Here is a 27,807-nt window from a genome sequence, read left to right as displayed (position 1 = left end):
TCCATGCATATTATCACTTATTGAGATCTCATGGGGAAACTAACAATAGTTTTACCAGAACAAAAGACTAGTCGGTTCAATGAAACTTAAAAATAGTTGGGTACTCTAATGCCATGACTTGTTTGAAATTTCAAAACACCTTTAACAAAAATTGGGCTAATACCTTAATACAAACTCGGTCCATTTCATGGCAAATAATCTGAAAGGTTTTTATGGTGAGAAATCCCTGAAGTCTGGGAAATGGAGGCATGCACATCTCTGCCTCACAACTAGATGGCAGCATGTGGAGACCATTGCAGCCTGAGAATGTTCAGGCATTATTGCAAAAACCACATTTTAAAGCATTAGATTTTATCACCAGGGATCCATATTTTCCTACAAATACAAGTTCCAATTGACCATAAAATGCTGTCAAAATTATTTTTGCAAGTAGCCAAAGGGCAACAATCTAAAGCCGTTAGTCATTTGGCTTTCTGGAATTGCTAATACTGAATTATTTGCGAGTTACCTCCTCTCCATTAGGGGGCATAAGGCTGGGATGTATGACCACGCCACCGAAGCATAAAGTGATTGACGAGCCCTTCCTCCAATCTAATTGCAAAAATCGAAGAGGTAGGCCAATCAGAAAATAGTATATTTCTTCTGGGCGAGACTATAAGCTGCTGGTTGGACGCTTGTCATTTGTTAAAGCCGTGACTTAAAACATAATTGTTGCCGGCTTCCTCGAAGTCTACGTGAACTGTTAGATTTGAAAATCTATGAATAATATTTGCTCTTTGAAGCTACACACTGTGACTATAGTTACATTTTTTCAGCAGGTAAGGCTACAATCCGCTTTATTTAGTTAGCTCTTATGCTAATACTACTACACATAGCTGCGACATGAGCTGGATGTCAACACACTTAGGGGACGTTTTCGTCTATGTTCGGGCTTCATATTGTGCAAATCACAGCGAAAGTCTTTACTAAGGTTTCTGTACCTCGTATATTTATTTGATTTATTTGCTTCAGTCGCCAACTGTTGTTTTAAAGCTCGTGTTGAGGGTCTGTCATCCTGCTTCTCCGTAGTGCTCATCATGGGTGAAGTGGAGCTCTCGTGTCGGGCTTATGTGAAGATGTACCTGCACGCCTGCCTGTTTCCGAGGTGCAGCATCAACGGGCTATTGCTGTCGTCAAGTTTAGCTGGTGGTGCTGTTTGTGTGACAGACTGTGTGCCCCTGCTTCACTCCCACCTGCCCTTGGCTCCCATCACGCAACTGGCTCTCACACAGGTGTAGTGTGTAGTTTGGTACCCTCACGTTAGTAGTAGCACATTACTTGCTGTAATTTATACTTTTGTGTTATTCATAGTACTGTACAGAAGTCCTTGTCCAGACCTCATTTCTTCATATTTCCTTAAAAACAGCCAGACTTTCTTGTAACAATAGTTCTCCAGGCTTTCTGAGGGTCTTTCAAAGTTTCTCTTTGGACATTTGCTGCTTTTTCACTCATTTTCAGTCCAGTCCTTGTTCCTAGCTATTTTCAGAGGAATCTTTGTTTGTTAAGCCACTTAAATCATTCAAGCAGAAAAAAGGCTCCTAAATCAAGGGATGAACCAGTGATGTGTCGACACATAACAGACAACTTAGCAAAGAAGCAGTTTTAAATTGTATCTTCAGGCACTTTGTTACTAGCAGCCGGTCACAAAGACACATCATTTGTTCCCATTTCGTTAGTTGCATCTATGAAAAACACCAAAGATAACAGTTTGACAGACAGAAAATAGTATTTTTGCAATGACAGAAAGCTCGTCTGAGAGGGTTCAGGCTGTGTTGGAGAATAAAGGAGCTCAGAACAAATATTCACTTAGGAGCTGCTTAGAATTGTACAAACTGTTTTTATTTAATTTACTGTATTTACATTTATGTTTGCAAATGTCTCAATAGATCACTGCACCCATTTCCTGTTGTGCTGAGAACGGAAAGTTGATGTCACACTTTGGTTTGTTTAGATGCCATAGTGTATTCCTATGAGACTCTCATAAACCTCTAAAATCAAATCTTGGCCCATTTCTACTATCCGTCTTCAAATAGTAAACATCTATCCACTTGAAAATAGAGGAATAATAAAAAAATGGTTTTGAGATCAAACAATTGTGAATATGTATGTAAATATAAGTTTTGAAACAGAAAATGCATGAAAGATTATTTAACATCTGAATAAACTGTCAACCAATTACAGAAATGAAAACTAAGTCAATAAAATATAAAACATAAAATCCCTTCATACATGAATTATTTAAAAGACGGTGCAATATTTTTTTTTACATTCTTTACTTCTAAGGACAAAGTGATGTTCCAGGTATCCAAGTAAATAAACATCTGTCCAGCTTAAAGACAGCTGAGAAAATCTAAATTCTTTTTGGAAGAAATTGTCATTTTCATCTGCTTCACATCCTCTTTCAGGTGGATGTGTGGTGTTCACAGACCCAGCAGAGGATAGTTGGATACTACCAAGCCAACGCATGTGCATCAGATAGCAGGCGAGTTTCCAGATATAACAGCCTCTCTGTGTAATGCAGTTACTAAAACATACAGTGTGTTGGATAATTCCCAAAACTTCTTAAGCACAGTTCTTATATTTGGGGAACTGTAACATTTTTTTTAATGTGCTTCTTGACAGCCCAACACCAAGTGCACTGAAGATAGCTGACAAGATTGCAGAGCAGTGTGACAATGCTGCTTTGTTGATGGTAAGAAAAACATACTCCTCTAATCTGTTAGCAAGCAGAGTTGAGAAATGGCCGCCGATACGCGCCAGTCAGCCCAATTAGTCCGTTTGATGAGTGTTTAATGGGGGGTAAAGACTTTACTTTCAATGTAATAAGAGAGTTCAGTCTGTTTTGTGTTTTGCTTCACAGCTTGACAGCAGTAAGATGTCTCCAGACTATCGGGTTCCTCCCATTGTGATGTACGAGCGGAAAGATTCAAGATGGACGCTCAAAGACAAACACACGTAAGAGCCAACTGGAGGATGAGGGCGAGACTTAGAGGCTTTAGACAAACTTTAGTCACCTGAGACTAAATGAACTCTCCAAACTGTTACTGTGTCTCTTAACATTGGATTCAGGGTCGAAGCGAGGTTTTTCTTGATTGTTTTTGGTCTGCTGAGACAATCATCCTCGTCGAGCTGCATTAAAAGCAGCAGGATGAAGGTTGGGTTTATTTTTGTTGTTTACAAAGACATGACACACCAACCCAAGTCATCTCCAAGCAGCTTTTCTGTTGTGTGCTCTTAGATTCAAAATGAAAGCGTGCAGTACATCTGTAGAGACTTATCTGTGACTTCTATAGAAAATAAAAAACCAAAACAAACCAGGACTTTAGACTTCTGCATTTTAACTGTTTTCTGAACAGCTGCAGAATAAATCTCAGATTAATATCAGAGAGTGAAACGGATGCAGAGTTCGCTTTGAGGTTATCGGTAAGTAATAACTGATAAGTTCCTCGTTTGTGTTGCAAGTCTTGGTAGTTTGCAGCCTTTCAAAATGACATCCGTTATTCATCCACCCACTGCAGAGCCTGCTTCTCCTCACACCTGGAGAAGGACGTCTGAGCTCAGCTCTTCCCTTTTAAGTTTCCTTAAGAAGTGCAGGCGTTGATGAGCCTTTCCATAAACATCTTGCATTACACGGCACTCTTAATATATACAGTGAGAATTACGCAGCGCACGTTTTGATTTCATTCATACGCCACATTCAAATCAGAAAAGTCCTCTTGTTGTTAGGTCCATCATGTTTCTTGAGATTTTTTTTGGAAATTAAAAAAGAAGAGTGGTCCAAAATTCCTCCACAACCGTGTGAGAGACTGATAACGTCACACAGAAAAGCATTACTTCAACTTCCTGCTGCTAAAGGTGCTTCTACAAACTGTTTTGTCTCAGTTTTTGTCAGATGAATAATGACACAGTGTAATATGTCATGTTTTGTTCATCTGAGGTTGTTTTTAACTCATGAAGGAGCAAATTATTTGTCTTTATTATGTTCTGACACGAAAAACCAGAGAATTAAGAGGGTGTACTTTCTTTTTTGAAGTGAGCACAACGCTGACCCGTTCCTCTTTGTCGCCCTGTTCAGGATCATGCTGAGACAGTGGGAGGAGACTCGGGCGATAGCCAGCCAGATGCTGGAGTCAGGCGACCACATGCTGTTAGTGGACTTCGACGGCCACTTGGACGACATTACAAAGGACTGGACCAATCAGAAACTTAACACCAAGATAGCAGAGCTCTCCTCGCCCGCCAATGGGAACATCTAGACTGAAGAAGCACCAGTTAGTCCATTAGCACTCACTTATTTATGTTCTCACCGCATCCTGTAGAAATGTGATTTTTATAAGCAGACACACTCAACAGAGTCCAGGAAGATGTTTATTTTCCTCTGAACAAAGACAAACATGCATAAATAACAAAATATTTACATCTTAGATCTCCAGTCTTCCAACCCTTCACTGCACCTGAGCGTGCCTTGAGGTCCTGCCCAACACCCCGCTGATTTAAAGGACTAATCCACCTTAAAATCCCTTCTAACACTACTGCAGTTCTCCTCTGCTTATTTTCTGGTCCAGTTTTTGTCTACATCTTGTCTTGGAGATGTGGAAAAGATAACAAGAGACTGATGTCCCAGAATTCCTGCTGTGCATTAAGTTGCAGAGACTCAAAATGTTTGGTTTTAGTAGACGGTTAGGATGAGGATGACGGCCGTTTAACATGTTACAAATTAGTTTTTTAACTTTTCTTTTTGTTGTTTGTTGAATGAATCATTAAAAAAAAGTTTAATTTCCTTGTCAAGAATGTTTCTGATAATAAAAGACATGAAAACAGGGAGATAGTTTACTCTAAATTTCCTACAGTCTGAGCAGAATACACACTTGTTAGATGTTTCTGGCACACCATATTGTAGTTAAGCAGATATTTATTCATGTATTTCTCAACTTGTAACTCCTCCTGTGGGCACCTGTACTCTTAAGTAGATCAACAAATCCTCAATTAACCTTAAATTTGCTGATTAAACTTGGGGTAAATGGGGGTTAATCTGAGGTGTTGACATGTTTCTGGATGTTTCTCCTGTCAAAATGACACATATAGACTCAGATGTATTCTCCTCATGATCACAGTGAACTAAACATGACTTCAGTACACTATCTCATAATCTTTAGTGTCTTTTTATGTGCAAAATGTGCAGGAATCTACTCTGTCTCCTTTTACTTCTCTATACTGCCTTAAAACCTCTGCTAAAGTGTGTGTTAACTGCTTATTGGTATTTAAGTTAATCAGCTTTGCTTAAATCAGGGCTATCTACTCAAAATGTGTCAGAAATAATTTCAAGTTCTGCAAAAATGACTAAATGCAGGAAATGGGACGTTTTACACTCCAACAGACGGATTCAGCGGACTCTCCACTTAAAAGACATTTCAATCTTTTGTTTTCTGCTCAAAACAACTACAACAGTGTTACAGCAGAGTCGTTAACAAGATTTTAACATTTCTATTACAGTCACGGTCAGTAAGACCCTTAAAAATGTTCATTTTGCATCCTTTGCTGGAACATTTAAGACTCATGATCAAAATGCATGAAATGCTGTGATTTTCATTACGGGAGGATGGATATTTCCTTCAATATTTCTAACAGATCAACAAAAAACCCAACAACCCTTAACCCACATTTGTTAAATGTTTGTGCAAAAACAGGTTACACTTAAATGAAGTTTAGGACTGAATGACACATTAATAGAGACATATATGAGAGTACTCCTCACCACTGCTACGCATCAACTGAAATATTGGCGGTCATTAAAACTGTAAATCTGGTATTTGACATGAGGACAAAGTGGATATAGTACTGTAGTATAAACATCATTTCCAACCACTCTTAGTTGAAAAAAGCCATGTTATAACAAAACTATTTTAAAGAGTCAGGAAACAGCGGCAGAAACACGTTATTCCGCCTCTTCAGCATCACGTTCCTGAGAACCTTTCCAACATGTCAAGACACTTGATGATGAAGAAAGAGTTCAGAGTTGGTTTGCTTGTAGTGTTGCCAGTACACTGATTCTCACAAGAACATCCCAGAGGATATTAAAGGTCTTAGATTTCAGGCTGTTTCTGTCGGTTTGGGCTGAGAGCGGAACCGGCCACACAAACCAGAGGCTCTCATTTTGATATGAGCTACCTTAAAGTCTCATTTTAGGTGGGTTTTACTGGCTGGAGCTCCTGGGATAATGGACATGTTTCAGAATCAAAGTTTGGATTGAAACCTCTCAAAGTGCTCAGATAGTTATACAGATGGTCTGCTCGGAGGCAGTGGGAGGCACAGAGACCAGGTTCAGGGTTATTTCTCCCAGCGGAGACTGGCTGGCCAGCGTCTGGAGGACCGAGATGGACTCAAAGATGGACATGGCGTTCTGGACCTGCTGTTCTGCCCACGGTAATGAAATCTGCAGAGGAGAGTAGAGGCCAGACTGTTCAGCACTACGTTGATTCGGGTCCAAAAACTACCGCTGTTATTTGGTACAAAAATTAGCTTTTCATCAACTATAATTGCTTCAGAGGGAAAACCTTGTAGGAAAAAAACAAAAAGAGCTCATTCTGTTCTACAATAAATACGTTTTGGGAACAAATACTAAGAATATCAATGTTAAAGTGTTTTCAGTTTACTTTTGTCCTTGTTTTTGAGAGACTGACTGAATAACAAGGGCCAGCGGTTTAAAATCCGAAAAATGGACTAATATGTTTGGAAAGTTACATGATACTTGATCCTTCATACCTTCCTTACCTTAAGTGGCTCTATTCATAAGAGAGGTACGACTAAAGGTCAACTAGGACCAGGACAGAGAGTTTTATGTCTTTAAAAAGAATGACAATATCAGAGTATTTTCTTTAGTTTCACACTGACTTTTAGGCCACAGCGTGTGTATTTGAGAAAGAAGTGGCTTTGAAAATGAGTTGTAATGAGTGTTAAATGTGCTTGTGATACACAGTCCCTTTTACCTTAGCGATGATCAGTTTTTTGAATGGGTCCTCTTTGCTGTTCAGCTCCTCTCCGAAACACAGAGTGAAGCTGCACTGAGGAGGCTCGCCGCCATTTGAACGGAACTGGTCCAGTTCTGAATAAACGAGAGACAAAGTGACTTGAATACAACATTTAACGGCATCGAAAACAGTTTCTTTGTTGAAAGGTTGGGCTTTGAATGTGCTTTTTGAAAGTTAGAATCACTGAATTTCTCCAGTGTTTTGTCTTCGCTGCCAGAAAGTGGTCAAAATGAAAGAATAAATGATCGAGTGGTTTGGAAAAAATACAGAAGAGCTCCGCAATCTCTGAGTCGCCAGCAGGGGGCGACTCTCTGCTGCAAAAAGAAGTCCGAGTAAATGAGAAATTCTTTCTCAACAACAAGTTTCACATCTTTTTTTTAAAGCAGCACGATGTTCATTTATTATATTTATGTAAAGCAGACGATAAAGCACGCTATGTTCCAGAGTGCAAACAATAAGACGCCTCTGTGGTTCCCTGCTTCTAAACTTCCGGTTTCAAAAGACAAAAGACTTTGGCGGTTGAGCGGGTAAACAGAACATGACCAAACCCCAAAATGCTTTCACAATCATGCTAAGAGAGGCTGGAATTAGAATATTTAGCATTTTAGCTTGATAATAAAAAATTAAATGAGTTTTATGGTGTGAGCCACGTGCTTTTAGAAGCTGAGCCGTGTTTGCATACAGGCTGAATTAGGAAAAATAAAGTCATTTCAGACTGACACGCTTGGACTGTCTGATGATTCATGGCACATGATTGATTCCTGGCTGGCTGAACCCTTGTTTTAACACATTTCAAACTCTTCTCCCCTCCGCCGCCACAAATGAAGGCACATGAAAGAAGAATGTGCTCACGGTGCTCTGAAGCTGCTGTGTGATCAGTAGTTACAGCCAGTCAAACCTGTTTTGATCCTTTTAAGAAATAATCCTTCATCACGGCTGAGTCTGTGATCCACCCACGTCAACATGTGGACATCTTCTTTTTGTTTACACGGGGAGGCAGCTTCCAGCTCTTTTTCTGGATTTTGGAATATTCCTGTAAAAACCACTTTCACTGACTCACGTTGCTTGAAGACATCTTTACTGAAGAGCAGTGCCGGTTCTGTGTTCCTCTCCATCCTGTGCAGGCCCGTTGAGGTCGAGTGCGGCCCCGTCCAGAAGATCCGCCCCTGGCAGAACCTCTTGCCATAAACCCCCTGCGGCGTGGAGGTCAGCACCACTCCTTTCTCCATGAAGGGCAGCAGGGTGAAGATGGCCTGCAGCTCCGGGCAGGCCGGCAGCGAGGAGGGCGGCTCTGGGAGCGCGATGCGTGGAAACCTGTTGTGCAGGGCAGCCGGTGTCGGGGGGATAGGAGAGGAAGGCAAGTATGTTATCCGGACGTCGGTGCCGTGGATTTGACGTTGGAGGACCTCCCGTCCTAAATAATGAACCACCACATTGAAGGAGTCCTGAACTGTAGAGACGGAGATGCAAACGGGGAAGATTAAAGCTTGAAGTTCAGCATTTCCTTCTCCATTACAACCTGCTCAGCTTTTTATTACCTCCTGCAGGGGCAGTGACGCTCTCCTCGATGCGCACGTCCAACCTGATCTCATTCAGCGCTGCAGAGAACAAGGTGAGAGGGGAAAAAAGGTTGATTCTGGAGAGATTTATTTTGGCTGATATGATGAAACGGGGACAAAAGGTCACTGTGAAATAAGGCTGTCGTGGAAACTATAGTAACACGGTTGTTTAGAGTCATGCAAACACTTCTGCTCAGAGTCCAGTTTGCCGGTGATAAAACCCTGCCAAGAGTTATTTAAAGAACAGATTGTAAAATAATTTGAATTGCAGTGTCTCCCCTGACTGAAATCTTTATTTTGCACCTTCGGGTGTCAACTAAATGGATGTATGACACATTATTTCAGGTTCCTAAAGAGGAACATTATTAGAAAGTGCCACAATTGATGCATTTCAACATTTTAATGAACTTTAAAATGAATTAATGAATTATAACTTATTAAAAAACTCTTTTGGTTTTTATGGTTTAATTTTCTGGTTTAATGCTCAAACTTCTTCCTGATTTTTAAGACTCTTTTTGGTGCGAATCTGATCGTCCCACAATTTGTGTTTCGTTCCTTTATTTTAAGCACTTCTGAACAGAAAACGGGGAACCAAAAGCAACATATTTACTCGTGTTCTTATGGACTTGAAGATCAGGATCATTTGCATTTTTTAAATCCTAGAATTCTACATGAGAAAAAAACGTACTGTAACATCACAAAGGGAAAACTTTAATCTAAATATGTATAAATGAACATACACACATAAGTTTTTGGGGGCTTTAATCAATGCCTGGTAGAAAGGTGACATAAGCTGGGCTTTCATTACCATTTTTGATGGGGATTTAGAAGATGAGAAGAAGAAGAAAAGGTGAGTTAAAACGGTAAAAACCTGATAATGAGCCAAAAAAATGCTCAAAAATGTTTTTTTTTTTTGCAAAGTGCATCATGAGAAACATGATGAAAACTGATGCTTTGAGGGGAATAAAAACAACTTTGTGAATCCAAGCTGAATAAACTCAGAAAGATATTCCCAGAGGTTAAAGTCATTCCTGAAACACGCTCCATTGTCCTGTTGTGGATGTCCACCAGTTTTTATCCCCACTGTGACTCTTTCTACAGCTGCATGTCCTCACGGCTACACAACGCAGTCTCCACCTCAAACCAGAGTCTAATTCACATTTTTGACCTAGTTTTGACTCACTCGTGAACGGAAACACAGCTGCTCACTACAAACACCACACAGCAAGCCAAAGTGACTGCTGTGAGCGCTGAGCTGAGGCAGGAGCTCGGTTAAACTCACCGTCTCCCTGTATGATGGTGGTGCACTGAGACGCTTCTTCTGACGGCACCGGGCTGTTACTTTGCAGCACAGCTTCTTCCACGTGCTGCAAATCATTAGAAAACAGACATTCATTTGTTATAATTTATTCCCAAAGAGGACATAGTGAACTCAGCCTCCATGATTATAGTAAATATTAATAAAAATCAAAGTCAAGTGTTTTGGCTTCTCTTAGCTAAATTCTGTTGCAGATATTCGTGTTTCTGTGTTGAGGTTAACGAGCATAAAGACAAAACTTTCCCTTTAGCCTGAATAAACACACATGAGGAAAGTGTTTATTGTGCTGTTCATGAACTCCAACACAGCTGGAGAAAAACTGTATTATTGTATTATGCTGATGGTGTAAAAAGCTCAAACACAAGCGGATTAATACCAAACAGAGTTATTTTCCTGGCTTGGCCATAAGTGGAACCACACACCCTCCTCACGCCGTCTTTCAACTCACCAGCTGAGAGGTGACCTCTTCCGTCTTTATCTGTTTGACCCCACAGACATCGTCGCTTTCGGACCCGCTGCTCCTCCTTTTCAGCTTCCTGCTTCCTTTATCTCTGCTCTTCTTCTCAGGCATCACCAAACCTGAACACACACACAGGGAGTTGAAGCCACTTCATGACATTTCAACACGGCTGCAGCTCTGCTCCACTTGTCTGAGTCATCAAATGGACCCTGGCTGAACTTTTCGGCCCCAGCTGCGCAGATAGAAGTCCCTCCATCTGTTATTGCCTTTTTGTCCTGTTGTTTTCACGATTCATTTCAGTTCTTTCTGTTCCAGAGTGTGTTAATGTTAGATAAGTATCCCGCTTTGTTTACAGCGTAACTCCATACAGCAATGGTATCAAAACAAAGTCACTTGAACCGAAACAACGCTGTTGGAGGTTGTTTTTACTGACACATCAGTCACATTTGTATTCTGGCCTCCTGAATGTAGGCAGAGAAAAAATACTTTGATAGCAGCTTAAAGCAAAATGTGCCTATGAAGGGTTTCTGATACGTTTTATCAAAGTTTTATGATCATTCTCCCCCAAATCATGAAAAACATCAAGGAAAACTAGAAAAGATGACAGAATTTATTCACATTTATATAATTTAGTAATGTTTTCTCTCGTTTTATTATGATACACCTAATATAAATCATTTAGACGACTCTGATTATCAGCTGATGAAGTTTCGCAACATCTGAGCAAACAACAGCTGCGCTGTTCATTTTTAAAGTGACAAACGGAAACATTTTTGTTACTAATTACAGGTCAGGACGAATATTTAAAGCCTCTCTAAATTAAATGTAAAGCTTATAACAGTGAAGTTAGTTAAAGCAACACTAGAGAAGTTTGTGAACCTTAAAACTGCTTTTGAGGGCGTCTTTGAGGACGCTTCAGCGTACATGTTGGCTGTACATGTGCGAGGGATCAGTGGCGTTACATCCTAAGACTGTAGGGGGAGCCCAAGAGCAAAGAAATTTAGGTCAACTCTGCTGTGACTGAAATCATTTCAGTTCACACTTAAAACTTAGTTCAGAAAGAATCCTCAAAAAACAAGACAGAAGTCTTTATGACCAAATTCAACTTGAGGGACAGAAACTTGACCTGCGATGCAACATATTCCTCCCACCTCCATGAGCCATTGTAAGACAATCAATGTTCTCCCCCTTCACCTGCCACAGCTCATAATGTCATGGCAGATCAGTTTTTAGTCAACTTTTCACAACTTTAGGTGCTTTGGCCTTCCTGATAACGGCATGCAGAAAACACCGACTTCCAAGTTATTCACAACATTCAGCAAAGAGAAAGAAAATCATCCGATATTCACACCAACATGTAAACGCAACAAAAAGTTGTGAAACTCAACCACCGTTGCAACATTATTCAGCGTTAACTTTTAGCATAAACACAGTAAAGGGAAGTTGACCGTGTGGACTCATGTGGAGGAAGTCCAACCAGAAGCACTCTCCACCTCATTATGTTGATATGATGCCAGAGTTTTACACACAACACATTAAAACAACACAGCATTTCCTAAGTGTCATCTACTCAGCCGTTTGACATGTCAATCAATGTCAGGGCTTGTATTTTAGTCATCATGGTTTACGTCTAACATTTTAGATGTTTTTAACTCTTGGTTTGACAAAAGGAAATATTACTAAGAAGCCACTTAGTTGTTCTCATGTTTCTGTCAATTTACAGAATATTTCAAAACAAAGATCCATCAGATTCAGGTTTGCAAGCAGGTCACCAGTCCATAAACAAAAAACATCCTTAAAACTAGGGCTGGCCATACTTACGCGTTATTTCTGCGTTAACTAATGAATTCATTATCACAATTATTTTTATTATTTATATTGTAAACATCTGTTGCTCACCGGCTTTTATTTTGAAAAAGTCCATCGTGAGCGAGTTGCGGGGTCCAATTAGTTGTCATGTTAAAGACAGTTTAACCTCAGTTTACTGCCGTCTACACACTGCTCACAATACTGCAGGAAGTTCGCCTCAAAATGTAGCTTTAACAGAAAAATGCTTACTCCAAATGATTTAATTTAGTCTATTTTTGTAAATGGTTATGTTATGATTTTAAAATTGATTGTAACTGCCCAAAAGCCAACAGGATGTCACATCACATATCACAACCAAAGCATCGATTTAAGGAGTACGCACCCTGCTCGCTGATGGGAACGAGGCGGTAGACCTTGTACGGCTCGGATATGTCCAGCTGGGCTCGGTCCATCACCTCATTGAACTCTGGACTCTTGTTGAGAGCGCAGCGCAGGCGGGTCTTCCAGGTGGCTGGATTGTCTTGTTCCCCATCTGTCAGCTTGCCCTTGAACTCCGCCCACGCCTGCCGAAGACAGAAGCGTTGTTTTATTATTCCACCACTGAGCTCTGAAGCAGCAGTGATGTGCAGCGTATTGAGAGTTGATCTGAGAAGCAATTAACCTTGAAGATGGCAGCGTCCTCGTCTTTTCGGAAGTCCTGTTTCCCGGCGTGCTTCCAGGGGATGCGGAACATGGTTTTGGCCTCGTCATCCCACACTACACCCGGATATTTTCCACTGCTGACCTGGAAGAACCCCAAACACACCACAGCTTGACTCCCTAAGTGATAAAAGGCTTTTTATGTTTCACTTCTCAGGCTGAGCACTACACCACTTTCTGATAAGTGCTGGGGCTTGGTTGGTGCCAAAAAGCAACATCATTACATTATTTTAAACAATTCTTCCGGTACATGTTTGAACCTCGTTCTCGAGCAGTCTGGGTTTAAGATCTGGATCACCGCAGTGTTTCATCTGCAAAGTGGTGTCATAATCTTACCAGCTTTGTTTATAATTGCTGGTTTATAAAAGTCAGTGTTTGTGTACACTCTGTGCCACGGATGAACTTCTGCTGGTGATACGTTTATAGAAGTAGCTGCAGACGTTGTTTATAAGTTTTTTTGAAGATGGTGATTGAACGCTGCCCCGTATGATGCGTAGAGCAGCGTTCACTTACAACTGCTGACATTAAACATTAAACAGCAGGAAAATGCTAATAACACTGAGCGTATGTTGACTGCTTTAACTTAACATCCAGTTTTTTTATTGTTTACTCTTGATGAAGAAAACTAGACGCTACTCTGGCTTTTTAAACATGGCAGTCACAACATTTATTTGGTCTGGCTGGTCTCCGTATCCTCGCCCCCAGCTCATGAAGTAAGCAGTTCTTTGCACTGGATCAGCTCAGTTTGGGGCCCTGGAGCCAGTGCTTAGACAGTCAAAACCTGCAGACACTACTCTGGGCTTTAAAAAAAAAAACTTTTATGCATATGCACTGTATCTGGCATTAAAAACAAAATTGTTAATTAGTGATGAGGTAGATAAGATGCTAAATTAACATAATCAAACCTAAATATTAAGTTCAGCAAAGAAAGCATCAGCTGATTAAGTGTTTTGAAAATAATCAAAACATTTTTTTTGTTTTTTTTTAAGCTTTTGGTGCTTCTTGTTGTGAGAATTTGCTGTTTTTATCTTCTCTATTTTGTAACTGAGCTACGGTTTTATCATAGCTTAAATACTGAGCTAATACAAGTTTAGGGCTTATAAATCCACTTTAAACTTGAGACATTTCAGCATGCTGTGCGCCCAATTGAACCATTTTACGTGGTAAATGAGTTGTTTTTGTTTATTGAGAGATTGTACATTTCAATTACATTTCATGTGTGAAGCAGGTCAGTAAAAACGAATGTGCAGCTTATTTCGAGCCTTTACTTTTGCAGCCAAATTCAAGTTCCTGTTGTTGTCATTTTATTTTTTGTGCTCTTTCCCTTTCTTTCTCCCCCTCCCTTTCTTCTTTCCTCATCTCACACCCTCCCTCCCTCACGCACATTGGAACACACTCACCTGCGTGACTATCCAGGAGCGAAGTTTGCGAGTGGAGCGCATTCTTCCTGCTGCCATGATTGCTTTTTAGACTGCTGTTAAAAGAAGACAACCAACCATTAAACACCTGCCCCAAAGACATCCTGCCCCTGAAACTTTAATAACACATTTTTCCTACTGACACTTAAATCATCCACTGGAATAAAAACAATAAAATCAGAGGAAAAACTACCAATTAAAGTCGACTTGATTAAATGTAGAAACTATTTAACCCTCGAGTGTGCGGTTTCGGGCCAAGCAGAAGTCTCATCAGCAAATTATAACGGCTGATTTCTAAAATCCGACAATTTAAACGGAGTCTGGTACATGAACTAACCCAATCAGTACCAACATCACCCCGTCTCCTGTCATATTTATAAATGAGTTATTCAAAAATAGACGCCAAGGTGTAAAATTAGGGAAGCAGACTTTAAGTTTCGTTTACCTCAGTTGTGTTTCCTCCGCCGTGCCTGCGGTGTGTGTGAGTCTATGCGCTCCCTGCAAAGCGGTCCTCTCAGAGCAGGCGAGCCGTTTCCCAGAAATCACGTGACTTTGAGGAAACGTTTGCTACTCTGACCGCCAGGGGGCGACATAACAGGCAAATGAACGTGCCATAGATTTCAATTTGATATTGTGAAATAAGGTCATTATTCCCGTAAAACAGACCATATATTTAGTAAAATTAACAACTAATCAATGAGTTATTCTGAGTTCAGTTTTAAATGTCATACTTCAACTTATTTCAGTGCTTTATTTTAAGGTGAACAGTCAGTGTTATGGTAAAATGTCATTTTTAGCAGTTTATCCACGTAATCTTTAATATCAGTTCGATTTTTTTTTATTATTTATTGCCTATTTTGAAGAGAATATCTAGTTTATTCATCCAAACTGTCGTTTTAAACAATTCAATGTAGGTCATCCTAGGTCACTTGGTTACCTTTTTTTTTTAATTTGCATGATTACCCTTGAAGCATTTCTTCTTCTTCTTAAAAAAAAACCTACTGCTGATGTCTCCTGCAAACTTTGGCTCAGTTTTCACTGAAAGAAAAACGTCAGACACGTCTACATTGATGTTTTTGACAGATCTCTGCATATTAACGCAAACATCAAGTTATTCCTTATTCATTTTCAGATTTATGAAATGTGAATGTAAAACAATGACTTTGTAGTTAAAAGTTAATCAAAGATTCAGTTAATTCAACTCTGATCTTCTGACACATATTTTAGGGTTTTAAAAAGTAAAAATAATCCTAATTCAACCCACATTACTATTATCAGCTATAACAATTGTTAATAGCTACGGTTTGATTACAACTGCTGGTTCAAAGGATATTGTTGAAGAAATCAGTGTTATTCATGTAAAAGTTTAATATTTATTAAGCCAACTGAAGAGAAAATACAGTTTATTCACTATTTCATTAATTTCTTTTGCATCACTCCCCTTAAAGGTTATACTGTTAGTGAACTTGAGATAGATATCTGTACTCGTGATTACTGATTTATTTTGGCTGTGAGTGGATAATCACACTGCTGTGGTGCAGATGAACCAAAGCTTTAAAATTCAATTAGATCAAATCTGGTGACCGGAAATGAGACAAAGACAATCACAAGTTTAAAAATAATCCTTTTAATGAGCTGATTTCAAGCTGATTTATGCTCCGCAAATCAACAAAAAGAGGAAGAGTCCAACATTTTGATGACACATTCACTTCGCTTTTTATAAGGTAATAAATCTGACTATATTAGTCTTTGAACATGCCTTTTCTTGAAGTGGAAGATATGAATCATAGTATCACATTCCTTCAACGTAAGTCAGCCTCACACCACAAATGAGTTCCCAACAGGTAAATATGTTATTTAAAGGCACAGATCACCATAAAAAATACATGTCTCTTTGTGATAAAAGAATCATAAACTGAGAAGAAGAGAAAACAAAACTCAGACCAACAAGCAAACGTTACCAAACACAAATCTGTTTCTCTCCTCTGGTTTGGCACCAGTTTCTTCACAGCAGCATCCAGATTCATTTCAATCCAAGTTCATTTCACTGACAAGTCTGATTTCAGCTGAATGTCTATGACGATCAGGAGTCTTTATTTGTTTCGAGGAACTTTTTCTCCAAGAGGAACCTCCATCAGTTTCTGTCGGGGGGAAACAAAGTAACACAAATGCTGTGAATCACATCTTTGTAGCTTCAGTTGCTCCTCAGAGCTCAGTCATAATATATGAACTGTTTGTCTGTATGAGCCATACTGTACTGTGCTTTAATACTTGCACATAAACTGATAATATGTGCAGTGATTATTTAAAAAAAAGTGCAAACATAAATGTAAATACAGTTAAGACAATTCTAATGAGCTTTAAAGTGAATATCTGGTCTGAGCTCCTTTATTCTCCAACACAGTCTGAACCCTCTGAGACAAGCTTTCTGTCATTTCTTTAAGTAGTCTTCAGGAATAGTTCTCCAGGCTTCTTGAAGGACATCCCAAAGCTCTTCTTTGGATGTTGGCTGCCTTTTGTTCTGTTCTCTGTCAGATGATCCCACACTGCTTCAATAATGTTGAGGTCCGGGCTCTGAGGAGGATTCATCCCTCCATAAGACCTGTTGCCACTGATTTTCAGTCCACTTCTTGTGTCATTTGGCATAGCTCAGCCTTTTCTCCCTGTTTCCCTTCCTTAAGAATGGCTTCTTGACAGCCACCCTTCTATGGAGACCATTTCTGTTGAGGCTTGGGCCAACAGTAGATGGATCAGCTGAAGGTCCAGATGCATCTCTCAGGTCCTGTGTCAGGTCTTTACTGGATTTGTTCCTCTTTCTTAAGGACATCGCTTTCAGATACTGTTCATCTGCTGTAGATAGTTTTTTAGGCCTGACACTTCTTCTTTTGTCCTCAACTTGTTCAGTTTCCTAAAATGTTTTAAGGACACACTGCACACCATGCTGAGATATGCCAAGTTTTCACCAAATAGCTCTTTGGGAATCACTTTGTTGCTGCAAAAATACTATTTTCTGTCTGTCAAACTGTGTTATCTTTGGTGTTTTTCATAGATGCAACTAAATAAATGGGAACAAATTATGTGTCTTTGTGACAGGCTGCTAGTAACAAAGTGCCTACAGATACAATTTAAAACTGGCTCTTTGCTAAGTTGTCTGTTATGTGTCGACACAACACTGGTTCATCCCTTGAGTTAGGAGCCTTTTTTCTGCTTGAATGATTCATAGGTCAGAGTTAAGTGGCTTAAACAAAGAAAAAAAGGTACAGGACTGGACTGAAAATGAGTGAAAAAGCAGCTAATGTCCAAAGAAAATCTCTGAAAGACCTTCAGAAAGCCTGGAGAACTATTGCTCAAGACCACTTTAAAAGATTAAAAGAAAGTCTGGCTGCTTGGAAGAAAATATAAAGAAAAGAGGAGAAGATCAGGACTTTTGTATAAACACATCAGTAACCCACCTTGAGCAGTCGAGCCTGATAAGCGTTATCATCCTCTGCGTCTCCTCGCTGCATGTCCACCTGGTATCTCTGACAGGCCCGAGTCAATTCGTTGATATCGTAGAGCGGAGCGGGGTCCAGAGTGTGAGCGTTGATCAGACTCACCAGGTACTCCCTGTAGTGTTTCCTGCAGGAGCACATTCAGAGGGCCAACTTTCAACCTGCTGACTCTGATGTGTTTTGGAGCATTCACACGCATAAATGTGGCGGGATTCTCAGCTCTTCTACAGAGGCTCGAGAGAGTATTTAGCCAAACTGCCAAACAAAGCTGCGCACGTGACCCAAATAGGTAGAATTACATCCAAAGAGCTAACAAAGGAGCTGAAACTCAAAATGAAGTTTTAAAAAGCCGAGGGGAGCCGCAAGCTCATCTCAGCTCAAGATGTCATAATAAAAGTACAGATTCTAGCTGTTTTTTAAAGGCTTTTTAGAGTTCAGTAGCTTTTATTTGGTCTTAAAGCTTTAATAATGTGTTCTTTTTTGATAAATTAAGTGACTTTTCTTTCTGAAATCTGTAGAGTATCTCATGTTCAGAGAACTCTTTTAACGGAGGGATGTTGTTGGAAAAAGGGGAAAGATTTACGAAAGACTTAATTAAATACAGACTTTTCAGTCAGCCTTGTAAACAAACTACTCAATTCTCAGCAAATCACAGCTTGATCTTAAACTCGCTCTCTTGGTAAATAAAAACAAACGAAATAACCAAAGTGCAGTATGTGACTGAAATCTCTAAAATTCACTTCTCGTTTTTGACGTTGTCTTGTACAAACATTTTTAGAACCCTGCAGTTACCAAACTTGACCTGCTTTCTACAGAAACAAACTGTTTTGACCCCTGATGTTTGTTCTGTAGCGGGCTTCCTGAAAGAACCGAAAGGCGGGTAGAATCCGCATGTATAAATCTACAACATGTCACAACACAGTTATCACTTATAGTGATGAACTTCCAGCTTGATTTAACTCTGTTGCCTCATCTTTTGCTCACATTTTTTCGGACTGCGGTCAGAGGAAGAACTCTAAGAAACACAAAGCCAAATACAAACCAGCTGGTGAACAAAGTGAGTAATAAACTGTTAGAGTGACTCATGAATCATCAGCTCTCTCTAACTGCTGGTTAAAATAGTTTAAATATTATTCATTACAGCTCTTCCAATCGATTCCAAGTTTTTCCAAAGCAGTAAAAAGAGGTCAGATGTTTAGAACAGTTTACTTTAAACAGTCAAACACCTCCTCACATAAATCATTAAAGGGGAACTCCGGTATTTTTAAACTTAGACCTTATTTCTGGCATGAAATATGTTTATCTACTCAACGAGAACAGTTCTCGCAATAGGCAGATATCCATATAACGGAGTGAACGGGGCTTAGACGGCTGAGGGGCTGAGAGCCTCTAAATAAGGCATTTTCTGTCTTTATTTCACCAATACTTTAAGACAAATCCATGAACAAACGCGTACTATTGCTCTGTTAGCACATAGCTGCTGTTATGTGGCTACTTGCAGCTATAGGAGAGCTAACGGAGGGAATTCTACACACACCTCTACTGGGATCACTCCATCTACACACATGGCGGCAGCACAGCTCATTCACTCCGGTAAGAACGTCCATCTTACTCAAAGTCGTCGTTCACATTGTCAAAATCTGATAAATATCCTGCCATGTTGCACAAAACTATCAGTAGCAAACTCCGTGTGAAGTTAGCCGACTGTCACAGAGCAAGGAGTAAATAAACTGTTCTTCAGGGGGGCGTGTGGATGAAGTGGTCCCAAACTGTTCTCGGCGAGTAGATAAACGTATTTCATGCCAGAAATAAGGTCTAGGTTTAAAAATACCGGAGTTCCCCTTTAACTCTTTATGTCGACGCACAATCAATTGCCTCCACAGGTCCTGACAGAGAAGCATCCTTTACCTGCAAAATGGCAGCTTATTGAAGGAGGCTCAGCTCCTCCAGGACATGGCAATGTGTTCTCTCTATGGCTACGTGATATCTGGCAAAAAATATATATAAAGACTCACTCGCAGAGTCCAGCCTGTCCCGGCTGTGTCGGGCCGCCACACGGAGAATCCACCTGCTGACCCACTTCATCTTTCTGCTCCATCACGCCACAAGCATCTGCGTGAAAAACAAAGTCAACGATAGACCAGAAACAGGCAACAAAAAGCCAGTTTTTATGTTCTACACTTTCTGTTTCCAGAACTTGGTGAACAAAAAGTGTTTTACCGGCTTGAGTCCCGTTGGACGGGTCGGTGTTGAAGCCCACGCCGCTCCTCTGAGAGCAGAAAAACAAATCAGAACATAACGTTTACAACTTTATGCTGCTGTCAGAATCAAACTGGTGACGTTAGAGGTACGCTTCAGAAAGATAATCATCTACACAGATGGGTCCAATATATTCAGCGTCACATTTAGAGACAGTCGACTTGGATTTGGGATGCAGCTCTAATTCTTTCACTTCCTCTCCAGCAGCAGTCCTCACCAGAAAAGGCAGATTTTCACCTCACTGTCAGATGTTTGAATCAACCCTTTTCTATCTTTATCATTTCTCAACACTTTAAGGGAAGTTTTAATCCCACTTTTAGTGACATGGTTGCAAAGTAGGAGAGAAGAGGAATCAACGGGACTTTAAACGACTCTCAGACTAAAAGCAACATACAAATCAGGTAAAGAAGTTAAACTGAATTTAGGCTATAAACAGACATGTCACGTCTCTCGATGTAAAATATTTAACATCGTGTAACAGCATTAAAAAACTATTCATCTGTAGGTAAAATAATTGAGTCAGAAATAAATCAGAATCCAATAACATGAATCTTTGCTGGTTTGTTTTGTACGACATGTTAAATAAAATGAATGTGGCGGGTTTCAAATGGTAAAGAAGAGGACTTTTCCAACAGAAGTAGAGATAATAATGTTAACTGTACTAAGAAGAGAGACATGATGTTCTTTGAAAAAAATCTGGGTGGTGTTGTGAAATAGTTTCCCTTTTCTTCCAGAGATAAGGCTGTGTCCATGTCCTGGAATCTTAAGTGTTGGACTGCTTCCAATCCTTTTTATCTATGCCATTAGTCAGGATTCCACTGGTGGTTTTTATTTCCCTTCAGAACACGGAAATTAGACTCTAGTTTGAGAAAAGACATCTCAATCACATTTCTTTTTATGCAGCTTCAGATTTTCAGATTTCCTTCGCTAGTAGGATGAAAACCCAGCTAAAAACGATAATACCTGCAGCAGCATTTGTAGTCGAGGTGGCTCCCAGTCTCTGAGGTAGAAGAGACAGTCTCTGGGGTGATGAGCATGCAGGCCGTTGAAGTTGCACGGAGCTGCTTTACATAAAGTCTGCAGCAGAAAAAACAATGTGAATACAGAAGGTTTGTGGACAGATTAAAAGATTAACTGCCAATTGGTATGATTCAGGTCGCCTGTAGTCAAAAAAAGTCATCCGAGACTCACATATTCTGACAACATCCACTGTAAATGACATGTGACGCCACATACATGCAGCGCAGAAGTCTGATGTCACGCGTCCAGAAAATATTTCCCTACGTAAATATTGTGGAACTTTCCATAAGACAAGAATCGGCATGTGCTATTAGACAACAAGGCGCCGATGTAGGCATGACATAGGGACAGACAATGAAAATGACTGTAAGGTGTGGTGCTGGAGTGTCTGTAACATTAAAGATAGGTCTGCATCAGTGTTTGCTCTGACTCCACCTGACGGTGGGACAACTTGTTTGCTGAGCACATGCAGTGACAACGTGTGGTCGCTGTGAAGCTCTGCCTGGATGGAGCCTGAACTCACCTTGTGGTAGGGGTTGTTACAGCCGCTGCAGAACTGGTACCTGCACTGGGAGCAGGTAAAGTGCATGCAGCCGCCTTTCGTCAGAGCGTACTGGAACCCACACTGAGGACAGGCTGCAAGAGGACCCCACATTAGTGGTAAACAAACCGATTCCAGATGTGGTCACATGAAAATAATGCTCTTTAAAAATCATACAGTGTCTGACCCACATCTAATAATCATTAACTGATTAGTGTGAAACAAAGAAGAAAAACTCATTATTACAAAAAACTGTTACTGACTTATTATCATCATTGATACCCGACTTTTATGCAGCATTTGCATGCTGTTCTGTCCACACTGGAGGTAAATAAAACGATTCTACTTTAATTACCTTTTTAAATTGTCTGGGGGGGGGGGGTTTCCACGTAGTTAAAAAGGTGATCATTCTTGCTTATTTTATTGCTGAAGCCAAAATGGGTTTTGATGCCACTTTTTTAATGTAATTTTGCTTCGCTCGCATCAGTGAAGTTAATGGAATGGAAGTGAAAAAGAGAATTAAGTTCACAGTAAAAGTCTTTAACCTCCCCTCATTTCTTTATTTTCCTTCCAAGCAGCCAGACTTTCTTATTATCTTTTAAATTGGTCTTGAGCAACAGTTCTCCAGGCTTTCTGAAAGTCTTTCAGAGTTTTTCTTTGGACATTGGCTGCTTTTTCAATCATTTTCAGTCCAGTCCTTGTACCTTGTTGTTTGTTAAACCACTTAACTCTGATCTATGAATCATTCAAGCATAAAAAAGGCTCCTAACTCAAGGGATGAACCAGTGTTGTGTCGACACATAATTTGACACAACACTTTGTTACTAGCCCTTTGTTACTAGCAGCCTGTCACAAAGACACATAATTTGTTCCCATTTCTTTATTTGCATCCTGACAGAGAACAGAACAAAGGCCAGTCAACATCCAAAGAAGAGCTTTGGGATGTCCTGACGAACTATTCCTGAAGACTACTTAAAGAAATGACAGAAAACTTCAGGGTTCAGACCAAATATTGACTTTAAAGTTCTTTAGAACTGTTTTTGCCTCATAGGATGCATTTCAGTTAAGTCTGCACATGTTTCAATAAAATCACATCATCTATTTACTTTTTTTTTTACTACATATAAAGAAATGAGGAGTGGCTCAAAACTTCAGCCCATTACTGTAAAAAAGGAAAAGTTTCTGGTTGTTGTACAAGTGGTTTGACTTATACAACATGCTTGATGATCCAAGCATATACAGTGTATAAACACTGAGGTGGGTGAGGCTGACCAATGATTACACAAATGAGGGACAAAGAACTGAAAAGAAACTGGTTTCAGGTGACGTTTGTGGCGAGCCTCACTGATGCCGTTGTCTCTCAGATACCCGGCTAGGCCCTGCTTCTGGTATTCCGGATCGTTGTCCCTCTTCCACTTCTGGAAATCCTCGCAGGAGACGTCCTGGTGCTGAGGCTCCCACTGGGACCAGAGATAAGGTTTAATGAGCTGAGCGCTTCCTGCTTTGAACATCAGAGGCTTTTTCTTTCATTTCTTATCTACAGTTACACAAGCTCGAGGACTCCTGTACATGACGGAGATGTTAATAAGGGTTATACTCACAGGTTTTTTGCATTGAGCACAAAAACTCTTGCGGCATGACGGGCAGGTGACCTTGAGCTGGTCTCCATCATTGATAAACCCGGAGGTGCACTGAGGGAGGAAGAAACACATTTCACACACCACACTGCCATCTGTTATGTTGAACATTTGCAAATTCCACAACAGATTTTCAGCCATTAAAGCCATTTATTCAACAGGTTTAAACCTTCTGCAGTTTGAAGAACAACGAAAAGTTCAAAACTAAAACATAAACAAGGTGAGCAGCTTTGTTTTGACCAACAGGAGGACTGCAGCAAACTTTTCAATTGAAAGATTTAGACTTTTTTGGCACCTTAACAAAAGATTTTCTGCAGGAATGAGCTGATAACAGCTAACAAACCGACACACAAAACACTTTTTGATTATTTCACGATTAAACTATTAAAGGTATGAAATATAAAGATGAAAACTGGTAGATTTGTCTAAGAATTTACTGCCTTTTATTAAATTTCTATTAGATCGATTCTTTCAAGAAGTTTCTTGCTTTTAGACCAGAGATGATTGAACTCATGAGGATTTTTTGTCACATAATTACAGTTACACGAGTACGTATTGTTTCGGCAAAACAAGATAAAGGCAAATCACAAAAAACTAATTAATAAAATAAACAGCCAGTTAATTACAAAGCTCACTCGTTATCTATCTGAATCATTCATTAAACATGATGTGTATAAGCAACAGAACAGGGATCACAGTTTAAAAAGGACTAATAAATGAAAGTCTTCATTTGAGAGCACCATCAGAAACGTTTTAATTCAAGTTACAATCCAAAGCAGCACATCTTTGGCGTCTGATTGTGTTTTTCAACTTGTGACATTTAGTTACTCGACTCCATCAAAAGTATGAGAAGCATGGAATGCAAATTCTGGGTGGAGGAGGAAATCAGATGATGAGGGCAGATTTAGAGGCAAAGAGGAACGAGTGGACCGGTTTTTGGTGTTAGGAAGAACTCACATGACAGCACCACAGGAACTTTGGGTCTTTCATCAGCGCTTGCTCGGTCAACTTTTTGTGAAACAAGTCGTACACTTCAGTCTCCAGGCAGTCCCGCAGCTGCAAAACAACAACAACAACAAGGCTTTTTTCCTCAACCTTCAGCAGTTCATTTCCTGTTTTTAAATGTAGCGTCATGATAAACTCAGCTTTCCACACTGAGTTTTAGAAAGGTCACAGATGTGAAATTAGTTTTTTTGTAATGATGATCAAGCCCCTCATCGGGAATCTAAACCTGGTTTCTACGTATCTAGGTAAGCTGCTTCTCCTAGTTCACCTGAATGTCCAGCGTAGAGAAGTAGCTGTCCAGTTGTTCGGGGTCGTTGATGTCGGGCTCGCTGCAGACGGGACACACCATGTCTCTGATGTGTCTGTCTCTTACTGCGATGGTGAAGTGCTGCCTGAAACACTCGTGGCACACCGAGCACTGGCAGGACGTCAGAGACTGCATCTGAACCACGAGAGGGGGAAAATATCTCTGCTTTAGTGGTCGTGTCCCCCACAGGTGTCCAGGTCTGATGAGTCACTACGCCCATGTGAACCCCAACAAGGCCCAAAATATCTTTTTTGAGGATGTGAGCTGATTTCCTGGAAACTCTTGACACCAATGCGAGCGTCAGGTTCTCTTTCAGTCTCTACAGAGTTAGAATTAAAACATTTGAACCAAATGCACCAATACATGATGCTTTATATGTTTCGGCTTTTTTGCTGTGCTGCACTATCATTGCTTTTTGAGTTCATGTATATTATTTTGAACTTCTGATATCTATACGTCTCCCTCCTCTGTTACTCTTCCAGTGGTGTTTTCCATTTTCAACCGAACTCAAAATTCTTGACAGGAGACTTGTTCTTTCTCTTAAGTTAATTTGTTATGTAAGATTACGGTATGTCCTTAGGCTCTTATAATGGCCGAGGTTGAAGCTAAAATTAACAAACAAAGGATGGTCTCTATTACAGGCAAAGAGGAAAGATTACGAGGTCATGCTACTGATTAAATATTCCAGTTTGTACAACTTTGTCTGATTAGTTCAATAAAATAAACACTGGATTAAGTATTTGTCATAATTTGATTTTTTTAAGGATAAGATGCTGCACACAGTATGAAAGCCCAGCTAAGACCCATTCTATTAAAAATGGATTTTTCTTGATACTTTCCATCTGCCAACTTTTATTGACACTTAAGTTAAACCTCTTTAAATGTACCTGATGCCAATTCTGGAGGAGGGGAAAAAACGGCAGGTGTTTTGCAGACCGAGTTCCCCATAGGAATGAATAATTAGGTTAACTCAGAAGTGAACACACAGTAACGAGGAAACAAGGCATTAAATGAGGCACCGTAGGATACAAGTCAAAGCAACAAATTCTTACACGATTTACACTTTTTTTCCGCATCTTTTCTCGATTTACTGCCTTCCTGCATCATCTTTATGCGTACAAATCTGAGATTCTTAGTCAAAGATGGTAGAAAACAGGTTCATTTTGACAGCAGCTTCGAGTTGAGCTTTTTAGATTTAAAACCATGATGGCGGACGGTCTGATTCGCCGCCGCTCTCCTCGCTGACCCACCTTGCTGCGGGGGACGATGCTCAGACAGATGGGGCACTCGTTGTTGAGGAGACGCCTGATGAAGTCTTTGTCATGTGACTCTTTCACAGCTTGCACCACATCCTCCAGTGAGTAGGTGACACCTGGCTCTTGGAGCAGCGACAGGACGAGCTCACAGCGCCCCCAGCTGGGCAGGTCGTACAATGCCAACAGACGCCTGCACATCCTCTAAAGCAGCAAACGGAGACATTAGGCAGGTTGTGCAGAATTAAACAAATACAAACATGTCCTGCTCACGTCAGCACTCCTAAAAATATCGCTGCACAGTCTAACCTGTTTGTCCGGGTGTTTGGGATCAATCGGCGGCTCGGGCTGGTCGATCCAGATACGCTGGTGGAAGGGCTCCAGGAGAGGGCGCTGAAGCAGAGACAAAGCTCCTCTCACCTCACCCCCGCTCTGCCGCAGGGCCTCCTCACACTGAGCCACATCCTGGAAGCCCAGAGAGTGAAGCTCCCTCATCTGAACACAACAGGGGAAAAATCAGTCAATGAGCCAAAAACAAACGCGTTATTTGGACTTTGGGAAACTCAACCAGCTGCTCCCACATGCTAAAAACTGTCCTTTGGTTTTTCCTTATATTTTACATTTCCATTTATGTTTCCGTGTTTTAAAAAACACACAAAAAAACAAAAACATTTCCTGCTTCATTGGCAACATATGAGGGAGGCTAATAACAAGCTAATAATCTATCGAGGTACATTTTTGGATGATTGCAACATGGAGACAGATGATGGACGGGTTAAGTAGTTTAAAATGGTGTTTTTAAAATACTTTGATTATTAATTAACAGTTTAAGTAATTTGTTAAGCATTTAAGATTGTTATTTTTTTGGTTTTATCTTGAAAAAAGTAAAACTCTGCAAAACTCTATGCATGTAACTCTGAATCAAAATGTTCTCACACTCCACAATGGTTTACATTTAGTGGTATATTTTCATTTCCTGTCTTCAGTTTGAACGTTTTTTTTTTTTATCTTCTCAAGATAACGTTGGAATCTAAACTCCTTTCTCAGGGTCAAAGGTATGTGGCACTCCCAACAAAGTACAGATAGCGTTAGTTCTAAATTATCCTGTACTGTCAGAAATCTAAGCTGCAAGAAGGTGCTTCTAAATGCTTGCTCAGACTCCGTACCCGAACTGTTCAGTTTACCATCAAAAGACTTTTAGGGTTTTGTGACCTTGACTTGACGGTCTCTCAGCAGCTGTCTCACGGCTCTCTCCGTGTCTCCTCCGGCTGCCAGCCAGGCCAGTTTGGCCTCGGCTCTGGACAGCTTCATGCCTGCGCCTGTGGCGTCCTGCTCTGGCTCCCCTCCATCTCTCTCCACGCCGAGCTGTGTCCCGGCGTTTCTCGTTTTGTAGCTTTGCTGAACGGACACGGCCATGGCGCAGATTTCATCCAGCAGGTGTGGCAGCTCTGATGTCAGCCAGTCACAGGGGTTAGCGTTGCTGCCGCCGCACATGCACAGCGCTGCGTACACCTCCTCCGGGCTGACACCTCGCTTCTCTGCCTCCTGGGAAAAACAGACAGGATGCATGTTCTCACAGGCTGTTATTGAAGGGATTTAATCTAGTGACACAAAATGTATGCAAAAACTACTATTCTTATTGATCAATTATTTATTTAAGTGGCTTTTAACCCTTAGGAGTCAAGTCGGTAGTACCCAGGGGACAAAGCCTTTATTAATGTTATGACCCGCCTTGTGGGCGGCAACATAAAGGTCACAAAAATACATTTAAATATGCTTCAGGAACACACTGAGCTATTTTCAAAAGTCTCCAAGTATGCCTTCAATAAATCAGGTCAGGTCTTTTCCCCCGTTTTGACCCCAAGAAAACCTTGGCTTTTAGACCATCTGGAGCTAATCATTTTTCATTGATTGGATGACGACTCGTGCGTGACTGCAGGTGTGTTTGAGTGAAATTCTTTCCC

The 27,807-nt window shown here is 40.5% G+C and overlaps 3 protein-coding genes across 4 annotated transcripts in view; 1 reads left to right on the top strand and 2 right to left on the bottom strand.

Annotated features, from left to right (window-relative positions):
• Positions 1–633: 633 nt before the first annotated feature.
• On the top strand, positions 634–4,571 carry emc9 (ER membrane protein complex subunit 9). The gene is made up of 6 exons (XM_072378504.1): positions 634–818; positions 1,069–1,271; positions 2,445–2,521; positions 2,662–2,731; positions 2,900–2,994; positions 4,115–4,571. The coding sequence occupies exons 2-6, from the start codon at positions 1,077–1,079 to the stop codon at positions 4,293–4,295; spliced, it is 618 nt and encodes a 205-aa protein (XP_072234605.1). The 5' UTR covers positions 634–818; positions 1,069–1,076; the 3' UTR covers positions 4,296–4,571.
• On the bottom strand, positions 4,389–14,858 carry irf9 (interferon regulatory factor 9). Its single transcript, XM_072378498.1, has 10 exons — positions 14,776–14,858; positions 14,313–14,386; positions 12,875–12,997; positions 12,596–12,776; positions 10,393–10,523; positions 9,909–9,993; positions 8,606–8,665; positions 8,128–8,517; positions 7,026–7,141; positions 4,389–6,472 (listed from the first exon to the last, which is right to left on the bottom strand). The coding sequence occupies exons 2-10, from the start codon at positions 14,367–14,369 to the stop codon at positions 6,305–6,307; spliced, it is 1,311 nt and encodes a 436-aa protein (XP_072234599.1). The 5' UTR covers positions 14,370–14,386; positions 14,776–14,858; the 3' UTR covers positions 4,389–6,304.
• A 1,079-nt stretch (positions 14,859–15,937) lies between these two features.
• Positions 15,938–27,807, bottom strand: part of LOC140284586 (E3 ubiquitin-protein ligase RNF31-like) — a 423,699-nt gene continuing 411,829 nt past the window's right edge. For both annotated transcript variants that reach the window (XM_072378493.1, XM_072378492.1), the window contains exons 12-24: positions 27,056–27,388; positions 26,153–26,338; positions 25,841–26,047; positions 24,552–24,725; positions 24,236–24,334; positions 23,243–23,332; positions 22,987–23,101; positions 21,624–21,736; positions 21,044–21,157; positions 20,042–20,090; positions 19,837–19,933; positions 17,783–17,948; positions 15,938–16,471 (exon numbers count right to left, since the gene is read on the bottom strand). In XM_072378493.1, coding sequence (XP_072234594.1) covers positions 16,424–16,471; positions 17,783–17,948; positions 19,837–19,933; positions 20,042–20,090; positions 21,044–21,157; positions 21,624–21,736; positions 22,987–23,101; positions 23,243–23,332; positions 24,236–24,334; positions 24,552–24,725; positions 25,841–26,047; positions 26,153–26,338; positions 27,056–27,388 — 1,791 coding nt within the window. In that variant the 3' untranslated portion in view covers positions 15,938–16,423. The remainder of the gene's footprint in view (positions 16,472–17,782; positions 17,949–19,836; positions 19,934–20,041; positions 20,091–21,043; positions 21,158–21,623; positions 21,737–22,986; positions 23,102–23,242; positions 23,333–24,235; positions 24,335–24,551; positions 24,726–25,840; positions 26,048–26,152; positions 26,339–27,055; positions 27,389–27,807) is intronic.

Source organism: Leuresthes tenuis, unplaced genomic scaffold (genome assembly GCF_036924035.1).
Source record: "Leuresthes tenuis unplaced genomic scaffold, fLeuTen1.0.hap1 SCAF_24, whole genome shotgun sequence".
NCBI lineage: Eukaryota > Metazoa > Chordata > Actinopteri > Atheriniformes > Atherinopsidae > Leuresthes > Leuresthes tenuis.
Note: the sequence above shows the minus strand (reverse complement) of the source record. Positions and strands in the feature narration are given on the sequence as shown.

What these genes read in the sequence shown, in the direction of transcription:
- emc9 (XM_072378504.1), top strand. Translation starts at nt 1,077, where the DNA reads ATGGGTGAAGTGGAGCTCTCGTGTCGGGCTTATGTGAAGATGTACCTG. An exon ending in ACAATGCTGCTTTGTTGATG is followed by an intron (nt 2,732 to 2,899) that starts GTAAGAAAAACA and finishes TTTGCTTCACAG; the next exon opens with CTTGACAGCAGTAAGATGTC. An exon ending in ACGCTCAAAGACAAACACAC is followed by an intron (nt 2,995 to 4,114) that starts GTAAGAGCCAAC and finishes CGCCCTGTTCAG; the next exon opens with GATCATGCTGAGACAGTGGG.
- irf9 (XM_072378498.1), bottom strand. Translation starts at nt 14,369, where the DNA reads ATGGCAGCAGGAAGAATGCGCTCCACTCGCAAACTTCGCTCCTGGATA. An exon ending in CGTTCCCATCAGCGAGCAGG is followed by an intron (nt 10,524 to 12,595) that starts GTGCGTACTCCT and finishes GTGTGTGTTCAG; the next exon opens with GTTTGGTGATGCCTGAGAAG. An exon ending in TAAAGATGTCTTCAAGCAAC is followed by an intron (nt 7,142 to 8,127) that starts GTGAGTCAGTGA and finishes TCGTTTATTCAG; the next exon opens with AACTGGACCAGTTCCGTTCA.